The 9826-nt window shown below is 40.4% G+C and overlaps 1 protein-coding gene across 1 annotated transcript; it reads left to right on the plus strand.

Annotated features, from left to right (window-relative positions):
* Positions 1–1440: 1440 nt before the first annotated feature.
* Positions 1441–2961, plus strand: LOC149284640 (muscarinic acetylcholine receptor M5-like). The gene has a single exon (XM_089496283.1). The coding sequence runs from the start codon at positions 1441–1443 to the stop codon at positions 2959–2961; it is 1521 nt and encodes a 506-aa protein (XP_089352409.1).
* The last annotated feature ends 6865 nt before the right edge of the window (positions 2962–9826 follow it).

Below are 9826 nucleotides of genomic sequence, written 5' to 3' on the forward strand. Positions count from 1 at the left end.
GGGCAGGGGGATTAGCTAGGAGATATGTCATAACTAATAGGCTAGCCTAATATATATGCGAACACGAAGAAACAAACGTGTGTGTCTTCGTCTATGTTTATCCGCCGCCATACTCGTTTGTTCATTATTCGGTTTCAACAACGAAAACCCAACATTCGTGTTCGTTTCCATGTTCTCCCGAATACGAATGCAGAAGTCTACCAATCATTTTGATTGTTTCACATCGGGGAGAAGGAGGTGTGGAAAGCATTGAGTTAAAGTAGTGGATGTGCAGAATGCATGGGACAATGATGTAAAGTCAGACCCTCAAGACTTTTGAATGTATACATGGGTCTTTTGAAACTGGCATATGGCATAAAATGGTAAAAATGGAGCAGTCAGCCAGACATACCACTGATTGCTATGGTGAGGGCATCAGTTTTACCTCATTAGACCAGAATTACTATTTATACATAACCCTGGATGTATCTGGTTGTACACTCATATGATGAATATGAAGTATTTGAGAAGTCACATATAATTTTACTGCTAAATGTTAAATGACAGAATAACCTTTAACATTTTTCATACATGCGGAAGGCTTAGGGGAGTCGTGTTTAAGTACTACTTTGAATAAAAGAAAAGATCCTTTATATCAAGAATCCATAATGGAATGCAACAAATGCGTGGTATATCTATCAGGCTTCATATATATATACCTGAAGATTTATAAAAAAAAATAAAAAATAATAAACTTATGAAAAACGCATGCAAAATGCAGACACAGCTACTCGCATTCTGTTTCACCCATTTAAGTTAACCTTTCGATTGAATACCTGTTTCTTCAATAATTCAATTGCATAATTCAATCTAGCCCTATGCTATTCAATGTATATCGGAGTCTAGGTGGAGGCAGCATCATATTTGGGCCTAGAGCGACAAGAGTCCCTCTGCTGCCCCCCCCCCACCTCAATGAGCCGGTTACAAGGGACATCTGGCACAGCCTCCAGTATGCAACATCAAGCATTGTGAGTCCTTAAGAGATAAAGCACTGGGATATGACATCATTTTATAGTGTGCCATATAATATAAACGAGTAACAGGTTGTAGATATTAAAGCGCCCATACCTTGACTTGACTTTCATATACCTGCTTTTGTATAGACTACGAGATCATATTTTTAATTCCTGTAAAACACAATAAAAGCAAAGGCATTATTGACGTGTATCAGCTTTATTTACGCACATAGATACAAGAAAACATACCCTGTGTATTTCAGAAATCCTTTCAATAATTATATTTCCATTTGTCTTTAGAAAACAGAACACTAACATCAGGCATTTATTTCTCATTTCAGAGCCTTTTGCAGCTGATTGTTGACAGACACCAGAGGCTCCAATGAAAAACAAGAACATGGAACGCAACACAACATCTTTAAGTCACTCTAATGACACAAACACGATGAGCTTATGGGAGGTTATTCCTATCGCCACAGTCAGTGCTGTCGTTAGCCTGGTCACAATTGTGGGAAATATCCTGGTTATGGTTTCCTTCAAAGTAAACAGTCAGCTAAAGACGGTGAACAATTACTACCTGCTGAGCCTGGCCTGTGCTGACCTTATCATTGGCATCTTCTCAATGAACCTTTACACTTCCTATATCATAATTGGATCCTGGTCTCTGGGAAGCCTGGCCTGCGACCTGTGGCTCGCTCTGGATTACGTGGCCAGTAATGCCTCGGTAATGAACCTGCTGGTAATTAGCTTTGACAGGTACTTTTCCATCACAAGACCCTTAACCTACAGAGCTAAACGTACACCTAAGAGGGCTGGAATCATGATAGGGTTGGCCTGGTTTATCTCTTTCATTCTGTGGGCTCCAGCCATCTTGTGTTGGCAATACTTTGTGGGGGAGCGCACAGTGCCCCCAGATGAATGCCAGATCCAGTTTCTGTATGAGCCTATAATTACCTTTGGGACAGCCATTGCTGCTTTCTACATCCCTGTTTCGGTGATGACTATTTTATACTGCCGTATATACAAGGAGACAGAAAAGCGCACTAAAGATCTGGCAGAGCTGCAAGGCTCAGAGTCTGTCGCTGATTTTGAAATGATGAGGCCACAAGGTGCCCTTCTGAAGTCCTGCTTTAGCTGCAAGCAGCAGACACTAACCAAGCGAGAGAGGTGCCAAGCATCATGGTCTTCATCTAGTCGCAGCACCTCTGCCACCGTCAAGCTATCTCAGAGTCCAAACATCTGTAGCGAATGGGTCAAAGAGGACCAGCTCACTACGTGCAGCAGTTACCCATCTTCGGATGATGAAGACAAGCAAGTCAAGGAAGCGGTCTTCCAGGGTGTGTACCAGAACCAGACTGCTACAGAAAAGGAGGAAGAAACCAAGCAGATCCTTACTAAAGAGCAACCAGCAACAAAGGATTACGACAGCGAGCGGTTCTTCTTGACTCCTGGTAAAGGTCACTCACAAAAGAGTCAGAAGTGTGTCTCCTATAAGTTTAGAATTGTGGTGAATGATGATGGCTCCCAGGAGGTCAACAATGGGTGTCGGAAAGTCAAAATTACCCCCTGTTCCTCTATGTCCAAGGGCAATTCCTTAAGGAGCATGGACCACAACATCAGTAATCATATCACCAAACGCAAGAGAATGGTTCTTATCAAAGAACGCAAAGCAGCACAGACATTAAGCGCCATTCTCTTAGCTTTTATCATCACATGGACACCTTATAACATCATGGTCCTGGTTTCTACATTCTGTTCAGACTGCATCCCCTCCTCAATCTGGCACCTGGGCTACTGGTTGTGCTATGTTAACAGCACCGTCAATCCAATCTGCTACGCTCTGTGCAACAAAACCTTCCGCAAGACATTCAAAATGCTGCTGCTATGCCGCTGGAGGAAAAAAAGCGTAGAGGAGAAACTCTACTGGTATGGACAGCACCCCCCCAGCCACAATAAGCTGCCCTGAAAAAAAAAAAGAGAAAAACGGGAGCAATTGCTTTATGGCAAAGAGGGAAACAGATTTGTCGTGAAGCTGAGCTGACATGAGGACAGGAAATCGGCTCAATGAATCGACGCTGTATGTTTTCCTGGCAGGAGATGCTCAGTGTTTTCTGCCAATCGTATCTGTATGTGGTCAGCACTGTGTCTTTCTATGTGGTAAATGGTGCAAACTGAACACCCCCGATAACAGTCACTGCCCAGCCAAGGCATGTGGCATCCCTCTTTAAGCAATGCAGGTTCACCAATGCCTTGTTGTGTCCTAGTTTTGAAGCGGAGAGCTGCTGCTTGCTTATGGGTCTGGGTGAAGAACAACAAGTTTGCACTACAACCAGAACGGAGCTTCTGTTTGATAGTTAGGAGCCTATTAATTGTGATCACGTTACAGTGCGGGCATTTGGGATCAGTCCTTGTGAGTGCTATACATGATATGCTGCTTTTTGTTCTGATGGCTTATTAATATTTGATGTTGTGCCATCCAACATTGGCCAAAATGTGCTAATTATGCTCTTCAAAAACATGTTCAGATGACCATCTGTGGGAAGATGTCAAATGTGGTGTGGTTTAGAACATAATTTTATTAAAAAAAAAATGTGTGCAAGCAAAAAATGTAATTATATTAATGAACATTTTACAGTCTTATTGTACGGTGGGACGTGACAATTTAGTAACTGTCCAGTTATACTCATGTAAAGTTGTTCTGCTGTTCTTTATTATGATTCCGTGTATACCGCGCACTTCTTTCTCTGTCCACGATGAGGACATTCATTGAAAACTGCTGCCAAAAGAAGGAAACCAATGGTTGACAATTTAATGGTCAGTGACAACAGATGGCATTGTCTGTGATAAAATAATACGGGATGGACGATGTGCAATAGATTAAAGGGCCTCTAATTACTGTATGAGAAGGATCAGAGGTGTGACTGTTCTTAAAAGATTTGTAACACATTATCATTAAAGTGAAACTGTCACCATCAGAATGTGAAGGACAGATGTTAAGAGCATTATATAATCTACGAGACGTGAGGCTGCTTGGAAAACAAGCTTTAAAACATCATCACTTTATTCCCACACCCCTTTCCAATGTATAAGTCCGTACGCGTATGAAGCGGGGCTAATAACATCATGGGTGAATTAATAACGCCTTTTTCCTCAACTTCTAGTCATCGGATACATTCTTATATTATTTGGTTTATTCTGGTGCAAAGTCTGAAAAGCAGACTTATCACCATAGCAACCAGAGGTATGCTCCCGCAGACTGGATCATTCCATTGGGTGCCAAGTTTCAAATTTTGCACCAGAATCATTTTTATACGTAACCTACAATGTGTTTTGCTGATAAGAGACACACGCCGATTAGAAAAATCATCAAGATTAAGATTGGATTTGAAGCTTCATACGCTCTAAATGCTACGAGTCATGAACACTACGGAAAACCATTGCTGCTTTCTTGGGGTGCCTGTGTCTTCCAGTGTATGTCCACGCGAGGAAAGGAAAAACTAACCTCTGAAGCTAGTGAAATTCTGTGCGGATTTGTGGCCTTATTAATTTGATAAATGAACTATTATCTAAACAGCTTTTCTAAATGTCCACTTGCTTATCAAAAATTTACAAAAGTCTGGTTTTTTTCTCATATACATAACTCGAAGGACTAGGAACTTTTTCCACTGGACTTGCAACTTATATCTCTCAGATAAAGCTTAGTGATATTTTAAAAAACCCTGGGGGTTTTGTAACCTTAAGCAGCGTGTGCCGTCACACAGACCAGTCTAATAGGTTTAGGAAGGAGGGTAAAAACTTGCCCTTGCAGAGGAGGGATCCGCTCGGGTGATTCTGTTCCCCAGACCCCCGGTGAATTTCAATTAACCTCTAATGAGAGCTTGGCAGGGTAGCTCTTGGTGTTGAACAACTTGCGTAAGTTTTCCAGAGACGTTCAGCTAGACTCGCAAAGGTCTGATGATGTGAGACACTAGCAGACATGTTCAGTCTTCAATCAGAAGAGAAAAGAACAAGTTGCTGATAGATATTAATGAAAGAAGAGCGACGGCCAAGCTGTGTGCACCCAACAGAGAGATGTGTTTCTGCACACAATGTTTTCATTTAGAATCCTGAAATGTTGATACAGATATTCAATGTTCTGTTTCTTGGATTAAGATAGAATGCCAGCCAGTAGAGACGGATTGTCTGGAAGAAATATTTTATGGAAGACACCTTTTAAAGGACCCTCAGCAAACACGTAATTGGCATTCTACTGTATGTTATACAAATTCGTAAGGAGCACAACATATATGTTAAGATATATCATACTGATAATACCTTCTGTCACAGTGGCTTTGATCGTTCCCCTTCTGATGGAGGAACCCATAGAGGAATCTGCAGCTGTAATATGCACAATACATGATTATCTTATGGGTGAAACAAGACCAAAAAAAATCAAAATGTCCAAGGATATCAGACCTATTTGCTAGTAGAGTATTTATCTCTGTAAATATGCACTTTAAACGCAATGGGACTCCTTATCACAGGGTTACCGCTTGCCGTTCAGTGTATTGGTGGACACGGCATGACTGCCCCTAGTTTTAATTAACCAGACAAGAGTTTGTCCAGTTGATGGGCAACAAACAAATGTTTACACTGACCTCAAGGAGTGACGGAGCGATTTCTGAACCTTAGGACTCCATACATTTTATTAGCCACTAGTTATGCCATTTCGGTCCATACAGTTCTTGATCCATAATGTTTCATCCATAAATTGTGTTTTGGTGCCACAAGGTTTTTTAATCTTTACTAATTTTTCTGTGCAAGCAAACGTCCAACATGGCTAAGTAGACATGTTGGTACAATACATGTAAGTTGACTATGTATATGAAAAACTGCCATTAAAACAAGACTATGAGTATTATTATAAATGAAACCTTCTCACACTGGACACATTTCTTTTAGACTCCACTCTAAGGTCCTAAATGCTTATGTGAATCTACCTATTTACTCTATGAACATTGGCCCATTGAATGGTATCAGATTCTGCCTTAGATTCTCTCCTCTGGAACCAACATGGCAACTTCCATGTTAAAGTTATACGAAGCAAGAACAGGCATTTGGAGATAGAGAATGTAGTGGATCTGCCTAAACCCCACATCTATACTAAAGTAAGGTAGGGTTCACCCTCAGGTTCCCCTGAAATGAGCATGTGGTTCGAATGGTGGATCTGTGAAAACTATTCACATGGGCATTTGGAAGGAAGGACAGAAATCCTACAGTGTTGAGAGGACTTGATGGTCAATGTGGAAAAACCTGCACCAATGCATTGTGGTCCAGCTGGAGGACCTGCTTAGGATCTTTGTGCCTCACCCAATGTGCCTGAAAAGCATATAGGTTATGTTGCATTATATCACTAATTTAATCGTTTCCAGCCACAATCTAGGGAAAAAGGACATTACTTGTAACTGGTAACTTGGTTTTGATTTTCAGTTTCTAGGGTAACAGAGACAAAAACTACATAATTATATAATGTAATTAATGTCTGGGCTCATGCGTTTCATTGGAGCATGTTATCACATACCGTGGTCTAACTTGCAGTTTTTGAATGTTACATACCAAACCGAGCCTGTGAGTATGAAAAATATTACAATTACTTACTCCTTCTCAGTCCCCTAAAACAAGCCTGTCTAATGTGATGTGCTGACAATCAGGAGGCTGTGATAGAAATACAGGATACTGGAGAGAATTACTTTTTTTTGTCGTGAATGAGCAATGGATATTAAAATGTCGTCAAGCGCTGATGCTTCTGTAGGGTAAAAGGAGGGGAAGGCAAAGTGTCAAGGCTCGTGGAAGTCACTGTTGCTTATGGGGCATTTAGTGAAACGTCCTTTACAAAGAACGTTGCTGCCTGCCTCTGGATATAAGACATAATTGTTTATTCACTAAACAGTGAGTTTTAGGTGAGTATTTCATCTGTTTTCACTACCTGCATTCTATGCAGTGTCACCTCTTTCTTTCACCACAATTCACTTGTAAGTAAATAAACTTCACAGACTTGGCTTTCCTAAACAAACGGATCCTTCTAAGAAACCAGATACATTTTCTATATCCATAAATAAATATTGAAACCGCAGCTGAGATACATTTAGAAACAATGCAGCAACAATTCACTGTAAGGAATTTGTTTTTCATTTGACAACAATAATTACCAAAACAGAAGTAAGAAGGCATTAGTTTGTTTATTTATTGTTACTTTCACCAATACATTTCATATGATTGCAATTGGCAAAACCATTAATGCTGGGGATATATTTTGCACGCAGCACGGTGGTTTAAAGCACATAGATGTTGCGTTACAACCTTTGAATTCACTAATCTTGGCGTAATTCTTGGGCACTTGGGTTGTGGTACCAGCATAGCACTGAAGAGAGCTAGATATGGATTTAATATGGATCTCTACAGGATCTTTGCACCATGAAATGGTCCAGCTCGGTATCAGCCGCTATATCATAATCCGTTCCAGAGCTTTATCTACTCAAGAGCACCCAGGTTGTGGTACCGGTATAGCACTTCTCACTAGTGAAAGAGGTACTGGTTTTAGTTCACTTTCACCCTTCAAAGACATCAAATGAACAAATCAATTAGTTGAATAGTTAACAAGACAAAGAGGTACAAATATGAAACCGATTGAAAAATTCAGTTGTATTCGGGCTCCAAAAGTACACCTAGACATGACTTTAATTGGGAATTATATTGTATGGGGTTTTGCAAATCTCTAAAAATTTACATTTATCCTGGCTACATGATTCAGTGCCAAACTACCAGTATGGACTGGTAAGAACATGGGGGGTTCAATACCAAATACCCCTTCGTTCAGAGTTGGCATGACATTATAATACATGGCAGAGGGAAGGCTATACATGTAATTTTCTTTCAGTGTGAGCCTGTGATTTCAACTCTGAACGTAACAAATACAGGTTTTCATTAGCCTGACTCCTGTCCTTTCTTTCAGATGATTTTTGTTTCTGTTTTTGATTGTCTTGGATGGTCAAGTGTGTGTTAAAAAGGTTCTGCAAATATATAGCAAACATCAGAATATGACGGAATCATTTCGGAAAGTCAAAATTCTTCACCCCACTTCCAGATGGTCTGCAAAGTAACCCTACAAACACGCAGAAGAACATTCTCAAAAACCTATTGATCGCTTCTTATGTGACAATTGGGTACATGATCCTATACTGCCCTCTGCTGTACCAATGGCAAATAGCAACATGATCACATTTACAGAATCAAATTGCCACCTTATAAAAACACTCACATGATCTCCATAGGTCCAGGAAAGGAAATGTAATTTGGATCGCTAAATAGGGCTAGCTAAATAAAAGGATAGAGACGTACTAAATAGATAACAGAGGATACAATGTGCTGCCATTTTAAAAGTTGCCAAATTCTGGTAATGTTTTGAGGATTTAAGCAGAAAAGGGGGAATATTAAAAGCTGCTACAGAGAAATATTAGGAAACAAAGTTTGTATTAAATAAGCTGTGTTTGGGTAAGTTATACACATTGAACATTTTATTAACTTTTTTAAAATCGAACCACCGTAGGCACTAGTGTGCGTGTCTGTATGTTAGTGTGTGTGTGTGTCCGGGTATGTATTCGTGTAAGTGTCTGTGTCTTAGTGTCTATGTGTGTGTGTTCAGCTGCGTTGGTGTCAGTGTGTGTTAGTGTGCCTGGTTGTGTGTGTGTGTGTGTGTGTGTCTGGGTGGGTATGTGTTAACACAATTATTTATGTGTCTGAGTATGTTAGTGTGTCTGGGTATGTTAGCGTGTGCATGCATGTTAGTGTGTGTCCGGGTATGTATTCGTGTAAGCGTCTGTGTCTTAGTGTCTATGTGTGTGTTCAGTGTCAGTGTGTGTTAGTGTGCCTGGTTGTGTGTGTCTGGGTGGGTATATAAGAGAGGTTTGTCACAAAGAACAAAATGCACGTGTTTTGTGATATGTCTGCAGACATTCTGCATCTCTAAAACTGAGAGAGACTTAGTGTTGATTATTTCTACAGTAATGGGGGGGGGGTAAATTTTTTTTTTACAATACACAGAATGGTGCTACTTCCACCAAATCCATATGACAAGAGTACGGCTCCCAAGCAGTTCCCAGATTTGAATTATGCAGGAGAACATCCCCAGAAAGTGCCAACTGCCTAGATCTGCGGCCCTCCAGCTGCTGCAGGACTACATCTCCCATACTCCTCAGCCAGCCCCTTAACTCAAAGAGCATTATGGGAGACGTAGCTGGAGGACCGCATGTTAGATACCCCTGGCCTAGATGAAAGCGGTAACAATTGGAACACTGAAATGCTGCACAAATCATTGGAGAGTGGGACATAGGCAGACATTGAGCTGTTGCCAATGTGTCCGAGTCGAATCGGAGGCGTCTGAGACGATATCGTTTTCGAGGCATAAACCTAGCCACAAAATGACATATTTGTTTTCCGTTCGTTCAAATCTCATATGATAGTGGGAAAAAGTTAGGTATAATTGTGGGAGCACAGATGTATCAGTGATTTGAGTAATAAATATAGAATATAATATCAGCCACTCTAAAACAGAAGTCATCTCCATGTGTAGAGAGCCCATGAAGTACTTTCATTATAGATAATTGCAAATATGAAAAAGATAATTCTTCAAGACCACTCTAATAAGTAGGACATTATGTATCCATTTACTTTAACAGGTCCTGGATTTTTCAATCTTTTTTTTTATTTATTACATGTAATTGGTATATTAATGCAGTAAGTAATTTTCTTAGTGCACCATGAGAATGTCCTGTTGGGCTCGCTAGGTTCACTTT

Source organism: Sceloporus occidentalis, unplaced genomic scaffold (assembly GCF_023333645.1).
Source record: "Sceloporus occidentalis isolate IW3139 unplaced genomic scaffold, rSceOcc1.0.p SCAF_89, whole genome shotgun sequence".
In the NCBI taxonomy this organism is placed as follows: domain Eukaryota; kingdom Metazoa; phylum Chordata; class Lepidosauria; order Squamata; family Phrynosomatidae; genus Sceloporus; species Sceloporus occidentalis.

Excerpts from the sequence above, each read along its gene's own strand:
- LOC149284640 (XM_089496283.1), top strand. The coding sequence starts at position 1,441 with ATGAGCTTATGGGAGGTTATTCCTATCGCCACAGTCAGTGCTGTCGTT.